At 40.9% G+C, this 20,314-nt stretch overlaps 1 protein-coding gene across 1 annotated transcript in view; it reads left to right on the top strand.

The window, feature by feature from the left end:
- The first annotated feature begins 5,729 nt into the window (after positions 1-5,729).
- The window catches only part of itga7 (integrin, alpha 7), a 47,659-nt gene continuing 33,074 nt past the window's right edge, over positions 5,730-20,314 (top strand). The window contains exons 1-3 of the mRNA XM_056252559.1: positions 5,730-6,053; positions 18,551-18,672; positions 18,764-18,843. Coding sequence (XP_056108534.1) covers positions 5,857-6,053; positions 18,551-18,672; positions 18,764-18,843 — 399 coding nt within the window. The 5' untranslated portion in view covers positions 5,730-5,856. The remainder of the gene's footprint in view (positions 6,054-18,550; positions 18,673-18,763; positions 18,844-20,314) is intronic.

The following is a 20,314-nucleotide window of genomic DNA, read 5'->3' as shown; positions in this document are numbered from 1 at the left end:
TAGTCAAAGAAACATGGAGAAAGCAGATCAAGAGGATCCACGAAGGAATTACGTTTTCTAAAGGGTTGTTGTTAACATGATATTTTCGGGGGGGAATGAGCAGCAGTCAACTAGCAGTGCAGCACCCGTAGGCTACAGTTTAGAGGAGAGCACGTTCGCAACGGGGAAAGCATGAAGCTTACTTGACAACATCAGTTCATATATCAATATCGTAACGAATAGAAATAACCTTAAAAAATGTATGGTTATCTGCATCTTTCCGTCTCTTATGTATAACGTTAGTTACTTTTTAAACACGAAAATCACATTCAGCATGACACGCAAGTGGTTGTCGTGGTAATGAACAACCTGCTTGTTAAAGCGAATGTATAATCCTGTATCTGAGGCAAAATTACTAAGTTAAATATGCAGCGCGAGTTATATATTTCTAACTCCAAACAATTGGCCACTGAACCAGCTTATAAAATCTTCTTCAAGGCCGTGCTGGTTGCATTTGAGGTACAGGTCGTTACGATAAGCATTATAGCCTTTTTTATTTTATTTTTATATTTTGAATATATCCCTTCACTGCATACTGTAACCCCTTTTGCCTCGATCTGGAGGATATCGCGGAGGTATTGCTCCAAAAAAGGTCACTGACACGCACGGGTATACCTCTTCCCGTCATGGCAATCAGTCGCGCTGGTCGTGTTTGACCATTTGTTTGTCGGACGTAGCAACAGTAACTAAGGGGGGCGGGGCTCGGCGAAAGGCTAATTTCTCATTAATGCAATTATCTAATCAACCAATCACATGGCAGTTGCTTCAATGCATTTAGGGGTGTGGTCCTGGTCAAGACAATCTCCTGAACTCCAAACTGAATGTCAGAATCGGAAAGAAAGGTGATTTAAGCAATTTTGAGCGTGGCATGGCTGTTGGTGCCAGACGGGCCGGTCTGAGTATTTCACAATCTGCTCAGTTACTGGGGTTTTCACGCACAACCATTTCTAGGGTTTACAAAGAATGGTGTGAAAAGGGAAAAACATCCAGTATGCGGCAGTCCTGTGGGCGAAAATGCCTTGTTGATGCTAGAGGTCAGAGGAGAATGGGCCGACTGATTCAAGCTGATAGAAGAGCAACTTTGACTGAAATAACCACTCGTTACAACCGAGGTATGCAGCAAAGCATTTGTGAAGCCACAACACGCACAACCTTGAGGCGGATGGGCTACAACAGCAGAAGACCCCACCGGGTACCACTCATGTCCACTACAAATAGGAAAAAGAGGCTACAATTTGCAAGAGCTCACCAAAATTGGACAGTTGAAGACTGGAAAAATGTTGCCTGGTCTGATGAGTCTCGATTTCTGTTGAGACATTCAGATGGTAGAGTCAGAATTTGGCGTAAACAGAATGAGAACATGGATCCATCATGCCTTGTTACCACTGTGCAGGCTGGTGGTGGTGGTGTAATGGTGTGGGGGATGTTTTCTTGGCACACTTTAGGCCCCTTAGTGCCAATTGGGCATCGTTTAAATGCCACGGCCTACCTGAGCATTGTTTCTGACCATGTCCATCCCTTTATGGCCACTATGTACCCATCTTCTGATGGCTACTTCCAGCAGGATAATGCACCATGTCACAAAGCTCGAATCATTTCAAATGGGTTTCTTGAACATGACAATGAGTTCACTGTACTAAAATGGCCCCCACAGTCACCAGATCTCAACCCAATAGAGCATCTTTGGGATGTGGTGGAACGGGAGCTTCGTGCCCTGGATGTGCATCCCACAAATCTCCATCAACTGCAATATGCTATCCTATCAATATGGGCCAACATTTCTAAAGAATGCTTTAAGCACCTTGTTGAATCAATGCCACGTAGAATTAAGGCAGTTCTGAAGGCGAAAGGGGGTCAAACACAGTATTAGTATGGTGTTCCTAATAATCCTTTAGGTGAGTGTAGGTCTTGCAAAATGGTTGCTAGGGTACTCTGTTTGGTTGCTAGGGAGTGGATAATCATGAAATGCCAAAGGCTGCATTTCAGTGTGAATTATATAAACCAACCCCTATCTCTATATGATGTTCTGATGCAGAGATACAGGTCTTGCAAAATGGTTGCTAGGGTACTCTGTTTGGTTGCTAGGGAGTGGCTTGGCAGGTGCCAATGATGAATCTCCAAAGGCTGCTTGTCAGTGTGAATGATATAAACCAACCCCCAACTCTATACGATGTTCTGATGCAGAGATATAGGTCTTGCAAAATGGTTGCTAGGGTACTCTGTTTGGTTGCTAGGGAGTGGCTAATCATGAAACACCAAAGGCTGCTTGTCAGTATGAATGATATAACCCAACCCCTATCTCTATATGATGTTCTGATGCAGAGATATAGGTCTTGCAAACTGGTTGCTATGGTACTCTGTTTGGTTGCTAGGGAGTGGCTTAACAGCTGCCAATCATGAAACTCCAAAGGCTGCTTGTCAGTGTGAATGATATAAACCAACCCCCTTCTCTATACGATGTTCTGATGCAGAGTTATAGGTTTTGCAAAATGGTTGCTAGGGTACTCTGTCTGGTTGCTAGGAAGTGGCCAATCATGAGTTGCCTCCATTATATCTTTGCTCTTACCCTTGACTATCGATCTAGAAACTTAATTTCCTCATCTTGATTGCCTACTTACAAAAAAAACTAGGGGAAAATGGTGCAACGACTGAGCAAGATAGGCAATTTGGCGGCCATTTTGATATGCAAATTAGAAGGTAAAAAACTCAAAATTTCGCTTGGGTACCATTTTTTTGGGACTCAGCACCCTTGAAATATGTAAGGTAGGCCGGTTCCCGACTTGTACCCATAAATGCTCCTCACTTCTTATAGAAGGCCATTTTTCTGAAATCCGTCTAGTCTATAGGCTTCTAAGGGATTGAAACTTGCCGGCCAAGAAAAGTTAGTAAAAACATTGTTAAAATAAGTCCAAGTGACTACAGTGGCTCAACCATAAGTTTATCAAGCGACGAGAATACTTTTTGTGCGCAAAAAAAACAACAAAAATAACGACTTTATTCAACTATTCGTTTCTGTGGGCCTCGAGTGAGTTCACGTAGCAGCTAGTCGTGTAACAGCGCAGCGCTTCTGGGTTGTACGTCAGAACGTAGGCTCCCTATTGGCCAGAATCACACCAATGACCAGCGTCTGGCAAAAAAGTATTTTCGTCGCTTGATAAACTTAAGGTTGAGCCACTGTAGTCACTTGGACTATTTTAACAATGTTTTTACTAACTTTTCTTGGCCGGCAAGTTTCAATTACAATAGAAGCCTATGGAGGAGGAGTGAGACAGCTCTCAGATTTAATCAAAAATATCTTAATTTGTGTTCCGAAGATGAATGAAAGTCTTAAGGGGTTGGAACAACATGAGGGTGAGTAATTACTGACAGAGTTTACATGTTTGGGTGAACTAAACCTTTAAGGGCTGGTAATATTATAATAAGATCCTCTTCATTCCTCAGAAGGGGAGCGAAATCTGATCGGCTTATTTTTTGACATGCTTGCAGAGAAAGACTCACCAGAATAAAGTTACTGAGTTTCACTTTTCACGTTTTCTGGGTTGGTAGAAGCACTGGGGACCCGATTATAGCACTTAAACACGGAAAAAGTCAGATTTTCATGATATGATTTCATGATACAAACAATTAAAAATTGGATTTGTACTAATGTTAAAGGGGACATTAGTAAAATCAAAATAGTAAATCAAATTGTTAATTGTTTGTTCATGTTAGTTCACAGTACATTAAATAATGTTATAGTTATCTGGTATCTAGATAACTAGAATTTTTTTTTTTCATACTTCATTGAAATTATGCTGGAAAAAGCTCCTCACTCTGAGCAAAATCACACTGTGCTTTTTCCCACACATGTATATAACAAGAGGCACTTAAGGGCCAAAGATGTAAATACATAAATAACATTCAAGTAAACGCAGAGAGTTCACAAACGTTAAGTGTTAAAACAGGTACGCTTCAGAACAGTCTTATCCTAAAAGATGACTGCAAATATATTCATATCACTATTAAACGAATACTGAATGTCAAGCCCGTTTCGGTGCGCAGAAACGTGTTTATAGCCTGTGAGATCTTGACCGACAGTTGCACAAGGCCGGAGAGGAAGTGAGGTCATGTGACTCACATGAACAGCTGTGGCCACTCGTCACAACACTGTCCACACCGAGATTACAGCACAAAACCATCTTCACATTATCTTCATCAGAAATTCTTCTCATTATCGAATCTTGTAATCAATGCAACGATTATTCTGTCATCAGTTACAGACATAGAAGGAGATAAACATTCACATGTCCATCAAGTAAAGACTGGATGCTATCAGACATGACAAAAGTATCTTGAAAGTACTAGATTATTTTCAAAGCTTCATGTGTGGAACGGACCAAAATATAAATGTGTATTAATATGATTCCATAAACAATTATTATTTTACAGTGTCCTTGTTACATCTGTTACACATTACTGTAGTAATGACAGTAAATGATGCATAATTACATGCGACTCAACTTAAACCAACCCCTAACCTGATTGTAAGTACATGTTAATTATTATTACTAAGTACTTAAATGTATAATTACACTGTAGGACACCTTAAAATAAAGTGTAACCCAAATTCTGCTATAATGACAGCATCATCAACTCTTCAATCATATTGCATGTTTTTATTTAATTCACTTTATCTCATGTTTCCTTTGTTTGTGGGTATTGCAAAATCTGTCATTATAGTAGAATTTGGGTTACACTTTATTTTAAGGTGTCTTTGTGACACTGTAATTATACATTTATGTACTGACTAATATTAATTAGCATCATGTACTTACTATAGGGTTAGGAATAGGGTTTAGTTTAAAGTCCCCCTGTAATCAATAATTTTATCCCTTAAAACTCATTCTTCATGTCTTAAAATATCTTGAATGTAACTCGACACCCTCGACTCATTTAGTATACACGGGTCTATGAATATGCAAATGAGCCCCGCCTCCACTCACTCACACCGCTCAGAGATCCACTGGTTGACGATCACACGTTGATCTGATTGGTTACAAGGTCGTTTGTGACGTCAGAAACACCAGCGATTTCAAACCGTGTTTTTGAGACTGTCTTTGGTTCACTGCAGTTTTAAGCAGAAAATACTCAGCAATGCTGTCGACTTATGAACTTACACATGGTTTGTCTTAAAGCATATTAAAAACACCACATAGACATATTTAACATTAAAAGCTTGATTTTCACCACATGAAGTTTAGTTGCATGTAATAATCCATAATTTACTGTCGTTACTACAGTTAGAACGTGTAACAAATGTAAGAAGAGTCAATGTAAAATGAAGTGTTACCGCATTAGCATCGCAGCATCATGACCTTGAGCTGCAAGAACTCAACCCAGTTAAACACACAGTATATCATCTATAAAGTGTAGCCTGAGACGCCTCAATGCAACTGAACGACACTTTCACATTCTGTGCTTGAGAGAGCATGTTTGAAAAGTTACTGGAATTAAAATTGGCCTTTTCTAAATGTAAGTTTCGTGGAGTGACTCAACACAGATCTGCATTCCTGTATTCTCCAGCGTTTACTCGAATCCTGATCAATGTGGCACGGATCGCTGAGTGATGATGTCAGCTGAGGGGGTGTGTGTGTGGTCTATTCACGGCTCTGTGTGTGTGTGTGTGTGTGTGGCACTGCACTTGTGCACAGTCTGTCTTTGGCAGTCTAACTCCCGGCTCGAGAGGATCTCAGACTGGCAACAGCAAACCGACTCTGATCTCTCCTGAAGACTTCTAGTGTGTGTTGTGTTGTTGATGAGGACTCGTCCAGGACTGTCATGTCCGTTGGGAACACACACCGGAGGAGCTCGGATCGACCCCTGCTCCTGCTCCTGCTCCTGCTTTCTCTGGGCTCCCGGATCTCAGCGTTTAACCTGGACGACAGCACCGTCCTCATCAAGGAGGGCGAGCAGGGAAGCTTCTTCGGCTTCTCGTTGGCTTTACACCAGCAGATCACACCTGAGCCGCACAGCTGGTGAGTCACACACACGGGGAAATAGGACTTTATGACTCTTGTTTTTTCAGGACAAATATCTCAACATTTTCAAATCAAGATAGATTTACTTGAGAAGTAAAACTACTGAAGATACTAAGTCTCGCTTCATGAAAAATGCGTCAAATTGAAGTGAGTTTGTGCTTAAAACAAGAACAAACGGTAACACTTTATTTTACAGTGTCTTTGTTACATATGTTACATGTACTTACTGTAGTAATGAAAGTAAATTATGCATAATTAATACATGCAACTAACTCTAAGTAAGTACATGTAGTTAAATAATATCACACAGTACTTAAATATATAATTACACTGTAACAATGACACCTTAAAATAAAGTGTAACAAAAGGGTAAAGTGTGAAAATAAACTTGTTTTCCTTTTGAATTAAGATTATTTGGTTACACTTTATTTGTTACACTGTAATTATACATTTAAGTAATATTAAGTAACTGCATGTACTTACTATAGGGTTATGATTTGGTTTGGTTTAGTTGCATGTAAGTATGCATAATGTATAGTTATTACTGTAGTAACTACATGTAACACGTGTGACAATGACACGGTAAAATAAAGTGTTACCTATTATTTTTCTGAGCTCACTAGCACATATTTGTTCTTGTTTTAAGCAACTCTTTCAGTAAACAAGACTTAATATCTTCAGTATTTTTTCTTCTTCTTGTTTTAAGGATGTTTAGATGTTTGTGCTGCAAAAATATTGAGTAAGAACAACATTTTTTTGTTGTGCATGTCCTGCACTATTGATTCAGCTCATGTAGATGGCAAAATATGTATTTAATAGTGTGTGTGTGTCATGTTGAATGACTCTGCAATCAGAGACGGATCTGTTAATATTCAGGATGATGTTCAGTCAGTGACACAGCACAGCAGATATGATCCAATACACACTGTTAAAGCTGGATGCTTCTGTTCTGTCAGACATACAGTGTGTGTGTGTGTGTGTGTAAGATGAGTTACAGTGAGAAGCATTACGCTTTGATGACCTCACTGCTTATTATCAACTATTATTAGTAGCCAGCATCACGGTTATAGTTGCTCTCTAAGCACTCAGTATTATAGTTCCTGCAGCATTTGTGCTCTAGACATAAACAAATCCTCTCATCATGTGATCAGACGCACCAGTTTCACCGGCTGGACCAGAAAACAGATGAAAAGAGAGAAGAGACCAGAATCTAGACTCTGTTACTTGATAAAAATCACTCTTGTGATCTTGTGTGGAGTAAAATGAATGGTTACTGTAATTTGATATATAAGTAACTATAAGTAACTACATGTCACTCTAACTCTCATTAGAGTATTAGTAGACTGTTAGGTTCGGGTTCGGGTTAGTAGAATAAGCTGACATGTAGTTGTAAAGTTACTTATAGTCAGTAAAACGTCTAAAGTGAACTTTCGAAGTGTTACCAAATTACAGGTGAAACTCGAAACATTTTAATATCGTGCAAAAGTTTTTTTATTTCAGTAATTCAACTTAAAAGGTGAAACTAATATATTATATAGACTCATTACATGCAAAGTGAGATATTTCAAGCCTGTATTTGTTATAATTTTGATGATTATGGCTCACAGCTTATGAAAACCTTATCACAATATTCTAATTTTGAATTTGGGGTTTTCATAAGCTTTAAGCCATAATCATCAAATAAAGGCTTGAAATATCTCACTTTGCATGTAATGAGTCTATATAATATATTAGTTTCACCTTTTAAGTTGAATTACTGAAATAAATGAACTTTTGCACGATATTCTCATTTTTCGAGTTTCACCTGTAAATGCATGCATATTTCTTCGCTTTTATAGTTGTGTCACATTGTGAAGAACGAGTCAGGACTGTCTTCTATGAGTCACATGATCACAGCTTTATTCAGGATCATCAGCTCTACTATGACCTGTCAATCAACATCAATACGCATTGATTTGAATGGAAATCAGGAGCAAAGCATTTAGAGTCTATAATAATGCATAATACTGTCGGTCAGGATGGTCGACTAGTGACCCAACAACCGACTGGTCACTTTGTGAGGTCGACTAAAGGGAATTGATGTCTCAGTCTCAGACGTCACACACCGTTGGCTGAGCGTCTGATGCACAACACACACAAAATGGGAAACACTTCGTTTCGAAGCCGCCGTATGATTTTCCAGGAGACGTGCGTGTCTCTTTTTCTTCAACGATCCACCTAGAAACAAATACATATATGATCAGTTTAGTGTTTGTTTTTTAATGTATTGAGTGTTGTGCCTTTGAGAAGTCAAGTTAAAATAGTTTAAACTCGTGTTTTCAGACTACTGTGATGTGATTAAACAGGGCTTCATCATTTACACATTCTCGCTCTCTAAATGATGTGTAAATGTATTTCTGTAGACAGTGTCCATCAGAGCTGTATGTTTACTAGTGTCCGACACACACTCGTCTGTCTCTGGCGTCTAAAAGGAGGTTGTGTGTGTTTAAGCTATAAGGTTACAAGATGCTGTTTTAGCCAGAAGCTGTTAAAAGCTGTCAAGGTTTCAGTCTAGGCCGAAGCAGAAAGGATTCACCGTGTCTAATTTGACCAACTCGAAATTAGTCGAGAGGTAATCAGACTTACTTTTCTGATTCAAATTAGGTCGAACTAACTTTAAAAAGTTAGGACCAATCTTGAATCATTTTTTTGAGTTCGGGTCACCAGCAGATCTTTCTGTTCACTTGTTCAAAAGTTACAAATAATGCATTGCTTGATGAGCTCTCGTCTTACAGCATTAATGAATGATGTAACAACAAATCCTTCATTAATGGATGTAACACCAAATCCTTCATTAATGGATGTAACAACAAATCCTTCATTAATGCTGTAAGACGAGAGCTCATCAAGCAATGCATTATTTGTAACTTTTGAACAAGTTGTTGTTGTTGTCTTGGTTTTATTTCTATTTCTCAGGTTGTTTAATTTATATATATTGTTTCTTGATCCTTGAAGGGAAACTTCAGAAGTGCAGCCAGACATAAACCCAATCTCTGTGACTCACTTCTCTCCTTCTTTATAAAGTTTTAGATTACAATATTAGTAGTGGATTTGGAGTTTGATGTTATTGGATCCGGGGAAGTTCCCTGAAGGAACCCGTACATGTTTGTGAGATCGTGATTTCTGACGCCTCAGGACAGTGATCTCTCTCTGACTCACAGTGAGATCAGATCCACCGTTCCCAGTGTGCGGGCAGTAAATGCACATTTGGACACAATCGATAGGCGTTGTGTAAGGAAGTCATGTGGTGTGGTCTGTTACTGTGTGTGAGCTCTATTTATACAGTGTGAGATCTGCTGCCCGTTATAGAGCGCTGCTGCTATACGAGACGCGACCCGACCCTCAGACTCCTGCACTGACGCGGAGTCTCATCAATATACAGTTATTTAGATTGTTTAGGAAATACTGCCGCTGTCACCCATCTCCATCTACACACACACACACTTCTTGCCAAGGCTTTCAGAGGGTCATGACAAAAAGACTTTATTTCGACAGTTCACTTTAGACATTCTACTGACTATAAGTAACTTTGCATCTACAAGTCAACTAACAGTTATTAGAGTACTCGACTGTCTGATTAATATCTGCTTAGTGTGTGTGTGTAAGAGAGAGAGAGAGAGAAGAGAGAGAGAAGAGAGAGTGTGTGTGTGTGTGTGAGAGAGAGAGAAGAGGGAGAGAGATTGTGTGTGTGTATGAGAGTGTGTGTTTGTGTGTTTGTGTGTGTGTGTGTGTGTGTGTTTGAGAGAGAAGAGAGAGAGTGTGTTTGTTTTTGTGATATATGAGGACACAAATGTGTATAATGACATGCATATTACACTGGTATTACAACTTACACGTGATATATGAGGACATTGCATGTGTTTGAGAGAGAGAGAGAGAGAGTGTGTGCGTGTGTGTGTGTTTGAGAGAGAGAGAGAGAGAGAGAGAGAGAGAGTGTGTGTGTGTGTGTGTGTTTGAGAGAGAGGGAGGGAGTGTGTGTGCGTGTGTTTCTGTTTGTGTGAGAGTGTTTGAGAGAGCGAGAGAGAGTGAGTGTGTGTGTTTGAGAGAGAGTGTGTGTGTGTGTGTGTTTGAGAGAGAAAGAGAGAGATAGTGTGTGTGTGTGTGTGTGTTTGAGAGAGAGTGTGTGTGTGTGTGTGTGTGTTTGAGAGAGAGAGAGAGTGTGTGCGTGTGTGTGTGTGTTTGAGAGAGAGAGAGAGAGAGAGTGTGTGTGTGTGTGTGAGAGAGAGAGAGAGAGAGTGTGTGTGTTTGAGAGAGAGAGAGAGCATGTACAGCTGAGAGAGATATTGCGCTGCATCAGGAGGGGAGATCAGCTCATTGTCCTCCGGTTAGATGCCTTTCACACACAGTCTTTCTCATGCTAATGAGTTCCCAGCGTTCTGGAGCTCTTGTCCCGCATCCAGACGCCTCGACACAAAACCAGAGGCGAGACTCAGACCCGCACATTCTGTCTTCAAGATCTACAGCTTTCTTTCACACTCACGAACACAAAGCTTGTTAAATACAGTCAGGGGCTCAGAAAAGGACATGCATTATATGCAAGGCCTGGACATTTGCAAGTTTTGCAAAACCCTTGTATTAAGACACGATGCCATGAACCTTACAAACTCACAATCTAACAAATGTTTCCCTCTAAACCACTCATTTTAACAGCCGGCTACACTCTCAGAGAAAAAGGTACAAAAGATTTCACTGGGGCGATAACCTTTCAAAAGACACACAAAAGTCTGACATTAAAGCTATCTTCAGTGTGCAACTTCAGATCACAGAAAGCATTTAAGCTACACACACATGATTGTATAAATTGGCTGTGGGGTCCAAAAATTCAAGCAAATGTGTAGATGTTTCCCTCTCCTGTCATTGCACTTGCAAAGCATTTATTTTAAATAAAAAATCCACTAGCACACTCACCAATAAAACATTTAAAGAGGCCGTATGATGCCATTTTACAAAGTCTTTTGTGCTCTACTAACAGGTTTTCCTGCTTGAATGTTGATTATTTTCCCCATATTCTCCATTGTTGCGGCTCCTCTCTTCCTAGTCTGTCAGTAACGCTCTGTTTAGTTCCTGTCTCTGTGAAGCCCCTCCTTCTGAAAAGCACACTGTGCTCTGATTGGTCGGCTGGAGCAGCGTGTTGTAATTGGTCGTGTGTTTGGGAAATGTCCCGCCCCTTACCCATAACCGCCAGTTTAACACACTACTAATGCTGCGTTCCAGACGAGGTTTGACGTGGGAATATCCCGTATTAATGTCTCACTTCAGACCTCAGTAAGTTTTTTAGGCAATCACATGTTCACATGTTGACCACATGATGTCGCCACATTACAAAACAAGCATATTGTGTTTTTGTGTCAATTATGGCAAAACAGAATAAAAACAACATCAAATTGCTTTGAAAACAGCTGACGAAAAGCAAAAACAAAGGTATTATTACATAAACTTGATGTCTAATGTTAAAGTCTGTTTTTACGTTTTAACTCATTGGAAGCAGGACTTGCGGACATCTTGAAAGTGAGGTTTGGGTTGAACGATGTACCCCAAGTTCACAGGTCGAATGTCCGACTTTTAGTGGCGTTCCAGACGCTATTCCCAAGAACAAAGTGGGAAAAATCCAAGTTCGGAGCTGTCTGGAACACAGCATTACTAACTCACCAGGCCCCGCCCCTTTATTCTGCGTATCAATTATTTAAATGAGGAATATTGTGACGTGTTCGCGTTTCAGTGGGTTTTCAGAAAGTATGGAAGCTTGTTTCCGCCACAGAATAAATCATTTAAAACGATAATTGCAACTTTTTATCTCACAATTAAGAGTTTACATCTCGCAATTCTGACTTTATTTCTCAGAACTGTGTGTTATAGAGTCAGAATATCGAGTTTATTTCTTATCTCACAATTGTGAATTTATATCATGCAATTTAAAAAGTCAGAATTGTGAGATAAAAAGTCGCAATTATTATTTAATATAATTTTTATTTTTTATTCTGTGGCGGAAACAAGCTTCCATAAGAAACAGTGACACTTTAAATAAAATGTTCTGTTGGAAATGCTAAAACAATAGATACAATAGTGTTGTAAATGAGGACAGTCATGTTGATAGTTAACACGATTCTCTGTGCTTTCTCTGATTCGGGACCAAAAGACACAGAGACTTCAGAAATGAAGAAAACTGATTTCCATTACACGAGAGTAGATGTTAAAACTTCATGCTGATTTGTACTCGGCTTTCCCCAAGATATGCAAAACTAAGACGTAGCTTTACAGTAAACTATGCTTCTCCATCCATTTACGCTTCTTTCCATATGGTGGTGTGACTCCCCTTCTGTCCGACGTTAATGGCTGCAGTGTACTTGGCGCGTCAGCGCACGCGACGGCTGCAACTACAGGACCAGCACGACAACCGTCTGGATTGAGCCGAGTAGGGGACATCTCTAGGGTCTTCAAGTGGGCACCTTCCGTCCTCAGTGTTTCGTCGACTAGCCCACGACACCTCAAGAGGGCTCGACAGTGACTCTGGCGTCCCAGAGTCACCCCCCTCCGTCCCCCACTCAACTCAGCCCAGCTTACTGACCTCTACATCCCTCCTGCTGCTGAGACCTAACCACAATCTCACAATCTCTCCGCAACCCAACCATACGCGCCAACCCGTTTGACTAAGGCTGTCGAGCCCCACTGGTGCGTTAATATGCAGTTTCAGTGGACAACGGTTCCGTATGGCATACCACCTACCGCAAAACACAATATCTGCCCAACCACCAGAGGTGGGTAGAGTATCCAAAAACTGCACTCAAGTAAAAGTACAAGTACTTATAGAAATATTTACTCAAAGTAAAAGTAAAAGTAATAATCTTAAAAGTTACTTGAGTAAGAGTAAAAAAGTATCCAATGAAAAAACTACTCAAGTAGTTAGTTACTAGTTACTTTGGATCAAATAGGCCTATATATACATATATATATATATATATATATATATATATATATATATATAGGCCTATTTGATATATAGTATATATATATATATATATATATACTATATATCAAATAGGCCTATATATATATATATATATATATATATATATATATATATACTGTATATACACTCACCGGCCACTTTATTAGGTACACCTGTCCAACTGCTCGTTAACACTTAATTTCTAAGCAGCCAATCACATGGCGGCAACTCAGTGCATTTAGGCATGTAGACATGGTCAAGACAATCTCCTGCAGTTCAAACCGAGCATCAGTATGGGGAAGAAAGGTGATTTGAGTGACTTTGAACGTGGCATGATTGTTGGTGCCAGAAGGGCTGGTCTGAGTATTTCAGAAACTGCTAATCTACTGGGATTTTCACGCACAACCATCTCTAGGGTTTACAGAGAATGGTCCGAAAAAGAAAAAACATCCAGTGAGCGGCAGTTCTGTGGGCGGAAATGCCTTGTTGATGCCAGAGGTCAGAGGAGAATGGCCAGACTGGTTCGAGCTGATAGAAGGGCAACAGTGACTCAAATAACCACCCGTTACAACCAAGGTGGGCAGAAGAGCATCTCTGAACGCACAGTACGTCGAACTTTGAGGCAGATGGGCTACAACAGCAGAAGACCCCACCGGGTACCACTCATCTCCACTACAAATAGGAAAAAGAGGCTACAATTTGCAAGAGCTCACCAAAATTGGACAGTTGAAGACTGGAAAAATGTTGCCTGGTCTGATGAGTCTCGATTTCTGTTGAGACATTCAGATGGTAGAGTCAGAATTTGGCGTAAACAGAATGAGAACATGGATCCATCATGCCTTGTTACCACTGAGCAGGCTGGTGGTGGTGGTGTAATGGTGTGGGGGATGTTTTCTTGGCACACTTTAGGCCCCTTAGTGCCAATTGGGCATCGTTTAAATGCCACGGCCTACCTGAGCATTGTTTCTGACCATGTCCATCCCTTTATGGCCACCATGTACCCATCCTCTGATGGCTACTTCCAGCAGGATAATGCACCATGGCACAAAGCTCGAATCATTTCAAATTGGTTTTCTTGAACATGACAATGAGTTCACTGTACTAAAATGGCCTCCACAGTCACCAGATCTCAATCCAATAGAGCATCTTTGGGATGTGGTGGAACGGGAGATTCGCATCATGGATGTGCAGCCGACAAATCTGCGGCAACTGTGTGATGCCATCATGTCAATATGGACCAAACTCCCTGAGGAATGCTTCCAGCACCTTGTTGAATCTATGCCACGAAGAATTGAGGCAGTTCTGAAGGCAAAAGGGGGTCCAACCCGTTACTAGCATGGGGTACCTAATAAAGTGGCCGGTGAGTGTATAACATGATATTATTTAGATATTTTTTTCATTTAAATTACTATTATTATCATAATTAGATAAGCTATCTTTGCAACAAAAACAGAAGAGACAAACATTATTTCTGTTTATCTGTATATTATATCTGTAGCCTGAAAACCATTGCCTGTCCTTTGGTTTGTATAATAGTATAGTAACTTATACAACTACATTTGGATTATTAGACAATGTCGGAATAAAGTGACTCTATGGAGTTTTGCATTCATATGTAAAGGGGTGGGAACCATTGACACAGATTAGAAAGAGTTAAAACTCTGCACATGTGCTCGCAGTCATCATGCATGCCCAACACTAACAACGATCAAATGCAAGGATCTTCTTCTGTCTGTTCTCCAAAATGTATTTAAATGTACAGTAGGCTATATTTATGAAAGCATCTTTAAACTGGTTAACTGAGTCTAATAAGGCAGGCAAAGGCATTCGTTTTCAAGTCGAGTTCGCACGCCACTGCGCAATACACACACATTGTGTGTGTACACACATTCATAAACTGGACGATGATAGCTTATTTAATGTATAACTATAAAGTAATGTATATGTCCAAAAAAAGGGTAATGTCATACTTTGTAGTAGTGCTATATGGCGTAATAATCTGTTTGGTTGTAAAATGTACCTCAAAGGCACATGAAATCGAATGTATCGTCGTGTGGAATAATTCATTCACAGACAGCTTACGAAGTAACATACGAAGATGTTCAACTAAAAGATCTTCATCGCTGGCAAAAAAATATGATGCATTTGCAGATTTACTTTCTAGACTGTAGCTACTGTAGAATGTGGACCGCCACTTCATACAACGCTCTTGATGTTCTTAAATCTTCCTGTTACGACTCCGAGACGATTCAGTTCGTGCAGGAAACTGAACAGATCATTCAAACTGATTCGCGAACCGATTTAGACAGATCTGCCCAACTTGTTTGATGAAGTCTTTGAACAGAATCGACTCAAAAGAGTGATTCATTTGTGAATTGAGCATTGCTCATGCCCAGAAAAAAGAGAGAGCGCGCGCTTAGAATAAACTACGCTTTTAACAACATATTGCATTAAAATAAAGTAACGAGAGGAACGTCACCCAACGTAACGAAGTAAAAGTACAGTTTTTTCATTAGAAATGTACTCGAGTTACAGTAAAAGTACCCAAAATTAAATCCACTCTTAAAAGTACAAATTTTCCAAAAAAATACTCAAGTAAATGTAACGAAGTAAATGTACTTTGTTACTACCCACCTCTGCCAACCACCCGTCATTCACGCAATATCCACAGGATCGTATACAAACAAACCAACAGACTCTTCAAGTTTTCAAGAATTCTACAAAACCGTAGCGTGGCGGCCTGTACACAGCCAGCTAGAATCTTTCCGTCTCAACCACAGCCAGTTGCTGCTCCTTTCTGCTGCTTCAGATAAGTTCTTTACTGTGCGACGCAACTCTTGGCCGCTGAATCCGATGTCTCTGAGGAACCGGGTTGTAGAGTGTGCCACAAAACCTCGACAACCCACTTCCACTGGATAAACCTGGACTCTCCATCCTCGCTGTTCTGCTTCAGTGGCCAGATGAGTATACCGCAGTTTCTTCCTCTCACATGCCTCATCTACCACATCCTCTCATGGCACTGTTAACTCTATCAGTTGAACAATGCGTGCTGATCCAGACCACAAAACAATATCTGGTCGTAGGTTAGTGGTGGCAAACTCGGGTGGAAAAATAAGCCGTTGATCAAGATCAGCCAGCATCTTCCAGTCCCTAGCAGCTTCCAGTTGTCCTGGGCGAGAGTTGGTGTTAACACCTTTTCTTGGTGGTTGCTCGCCTGGGCGGAGGAATATTGTCTTCTGCGTGTAATGTTTTGCTAGAACAGGCGGCAACTTAATGGTCATGTTACGCTTGCCTTCTAATGCTAAAGCCAAACATCGCAGTACTTGGTCATGGCGCCAAGTAAACCGACCTTGGCTAAGAGCCACCTTACATCCTGTCAAAATGTGCCTTAATGTGGCAGGTGATGAACACAAAGGACAAGAGGGATCCTCTCCTACCCAGAGGTTTAGGTTCTGCGGTGATGGGAGAACATCATATGTTGACCTAATAAGGAAACTGATCCTACTCTCTTCCATTGACCAAAGGTCTTGCCAGCCCATCTTACGTTGTTCCACACTCTCCCATCTCATCCACTCTCCCTGCTTGGCCTGGGAAATGGCCTTTATACACCTCATCCTCTCCTCCTGCTTTCGCATCTCGTTGACTACCAGCTTCCTCCTTTGAGCTGGGCCTGCCTTGTGCCATTTAGGAGGAGCTAAACTGAGCCCAAAACCCCCTCTTCCATGCTGTACCTGTCCCACGATATCCCCAATTTGAAGGGCAGCCTTTGCCTCTACTACAGATTTCTTTGCTGACCACTTTCTACCAGTTTTTAACACAGGGGCTGCCTCCCTTACACATTTGTCGCGTGACTCTACTAAGGTCATTTCCAGTCTGACCTTGGCACACTTAAACTCCTCGGTTAAAGCAGAGACTGGCAGCTGCAATATTCCTTTACTATAAAGTCCCACTCTGCTGAGGCAGCGTGGAACTCCCAAACATTTCCTGATGTATGAACTGAAGTTAGTGAACAGAAATTTGAGCAGAATGAGCACATATTGTTTGGTGTATACGAGCCACAGGACAGAGTAACACGTTACAATAAATACAGTATTACACCATCAAATGCTCCTGTAGTTCCCTTTCGAGGGAACTTGCGATGCGTCACTTGACGCATCGTCTCGTTCCCTTTCTCAGGGAACTATGGTTACAGTAGTAACCTGAGACGATTTTCTTGTATAACACAGAATCTAAAGATCAGTCAGCGAATGGCAAAACGTCTTGGTCCAGAGGAAGTACATCTACACCGAACATCATACTGACACCCCTGTGCTGTCAGGCGAGCACTGAGGAACCAAATGTGAATTGATTCAATACAATAACTCAATGATAAACAATTTGGCCGAACACCGGGACCTGGGCACTGAGTATTTTTGGACTCATCTGTCCACATAATAAAGTAGTCTTCATTACAGTCTTCTGGTTGATCCACATGCACTTTGGCAAACTTTACACAGGCAGAAATGACCTACTTGCACTCCCTTCCTTATTGTTGTTTTAAATGTACATCATTCTTGTTCAGTGTTTGGCTGATGGTGGAGCGATAACCTTATCCAAAGCAAAAGAAGTCCGTAGATCCTTAGATGGATCACTGGTATTACAATGAATGGGAGAAATTAGAAAGGCCAATGTGGCAGCTCTAGTAAAGTAAGTTCTTCATAAACAGTGTTTACGAGTTAGACTAGAAACAGAACCTCATCCTTCCTTCGTGGGTCAAAATGACATGAAGCCCTAAAATTATACTTTTTTTTTTTTGTCCAGAAAGCTTATTTTTTTCATTTTCATGTTTTTCCATTTTTAAATCAATTTTTTGGGAGATTTTTTTGTTATTTTATTATTTTATTTACCTTTAAATGACTAGATTTGATCAGTAAATAATAAATAAATAGTAATTTAAGCACATTCCTCACATTATTTCAATTTAAATTCAGAATAACTCACAATTTCATGCATTACCCTTTTAATTCAGCTCAAAATATCTTACATTGGGTGTCTTTGCCGACCTCATGTGGAAAAATTATATAACATGATATTTCATGACTCTAGATGGCCTTATAGCTCTATATAGAGCAAATGAGCTGTTCCTCTGGGTCCTAAAGTCAGTTTCTCTTTAGTATGCATTCAGAAACACATGTAGATGTTTACAAAAAATATTTTTTGGTAAATTTTTAGCATTTTTAGGTTTTCTATGTGTACTGAAGCATTCCTCGCATTCCATTCATTTCTAAGGGTGGCTAAGTTGACCCACGAGGGAAGGATTTGTTGCTTAAATTTCAACCACAAAACTCCTCAAATCCATAAAAAAATTTGTGTGTGTGTGTATTCATGGTTCACGTGCGACAAAAGTCCTGGGGTCTTGGACCCATCTGATAAACACTCACATTTTTTAATAAAAAAATAAATAAAAACATTCCGGGTCAAAATGACCCGAGGGAAGGATGAGGGTAAAACAGTTGTTCTTCCTCTGCAGGATATTGGTTGGGGCTCCTCAGGCCCGAGGCGTGGGAACTTTGCAGACCATCCGTCCCGGTGCTCTGTATCGCTGTCCAGTTACATCGGAGAAGTGTGAACGGGTGGACATCGATGGAAATGGTAACACTTCAGCTTCATTTTCATGTGATGAACTATTATCTCTGCTAAGCTAAGTGTCCATTCAAGGAAGAATGTTTCTTGTTTTCTCAAGTGAGTCCGGAACAGATGAGCAAAGACAACCAGTGGTTGGGAGTCACAGTCAAAAGTCAAGGGATTGGTGGAAAAGTGGTGGTGAGTATATGTTATACCTGTGACGGGTAGATCAGACAGATCTGATGTGAAGCAGTCATTGGCTATGTATAAAATCCTGCAGTAGAGTTTATAAACCCTGTGTAACAGAGGCCAGCTAGTGAGAGATAACGCTAGAGACTGTGATATTAACGTCCTTGTTAGCATCTCCGCCTCCCAATGCCGGACACTCGGGTTCGAGTCCGGCTCGGAGCAGACCGAGTTGGACCGGAGGGGTTACAATCAGGGCTTGACTTTAACTTTTTTGCTCACCAGCCACTGTGGTTAGTGGTTTTCCAAAGTTACAAGCCACTCAGCGTTTTCACACGCCACAGTGTTGACATCGATAACATGGGGAAAAAACTGCCATATAGATCTTTTTAATATTATCTCATAATTTGGCAGCCGGTATATTTGGCTGCTGTAGCTTTAAGACCTGACGCACGGACCACTTATACTGATTTATATAGCTAATACTTGTCTTTATGTGCGCGGACTTTGGGTGTGAGCACAAAACCTGCGAGAATGAGTAAAATTATGGTCAATACACGCAATCCTTCACCATAATGCAAGCCCTGTAACACCAACAATATTCATCCAGAGCAAATGAAACGAGTGAGTAAAGGGACGTGGGTTTTGTGAACTCGCTATCGGAGAGATGATTGAGATGATGGATTATTTTCGACAACACTAGATTGCACTTAGTTTATTATTTCAGATACCTGTTTAAAATTCAACCCGCCAAAGTGGCTAGTTATTGCGTTACATGCCACCGCTGAAATTGGCGGGTGTTAATGTCAAGCCCTGGTTACACTGGTGTCATGACCCGGATGGGAGTGAGGTTTAGGGGTCGAGTGTCATGGAGGCCATCTAGTGAGAGCTGTGCAGGTAAACCTCACTCCCCTGATCTCAAGAGGCGCACTAGCGACTGCCGCTAGAGACTGCAGTCTTTAGCTTCTTCGTTAGCACGTCCGAGTCCCGGTTCGTGTTTCTGCGTGTTTCAATCGCGGCCTAAAGTACCAGGAAGATTAGGCAGACTAGTCCGGTGACGTAGGACTGTGCACTACTTTACAGTTCCCGCTGGATTTCATCCGCTGAATTTAAGCTTAATAAAGCCTGAACCTCGTCGTCGGTCCATCAGTCGTATTTTTTTAACTTCTTTGTTGATTCGAATACCAAACAACTTTTACAGCACACACCGCAACAGACCGCAAAATTGGTGGTTAAAATAAACTGCAACACACCGAGTACCACCCCTGCGGTGGAAACAGGGCTAATGGTGCCACGACCCGGGTGGAGCGGGACGAGTAGGACCGGCGGGGTTGCACCTGCTCCTGGAGGGATAATTACATCCAGATTTCATCTCCAATCCTGCTCCAGCACACATGCTTGCTATTTTGAAGTAAACCTGAACACCTTGATTAGCAGGTATTATTGATCAGGGCTAATCTTTCGAGGCGTCCAAAATCGCATA

The sequence above is a fragment of the Rhinichthys klamathensis genome, unplaced genomic scaffold (genome assembly GCF_029890125.1).
Source record: "Rhinichthys klamathensis goyatoka isolate OS25496 unplaced genomic scaffold, OSU_Roscu_1.1 h1tg000095l_1, whole genome shotgun sequence".
NCBI classification, from domain to species: Eukaryota; Metazoa; Chordata; class Actinopteri; order Cypriniformes; family Leuciscidae; genus Rhinichthys; species Rhinichthys klamathensis.
The sequence above is the reverse complement of the archived record's forward strand: the minus strand, read 5'-3'. Positions and strand labels throughout refer to the sequence as shown.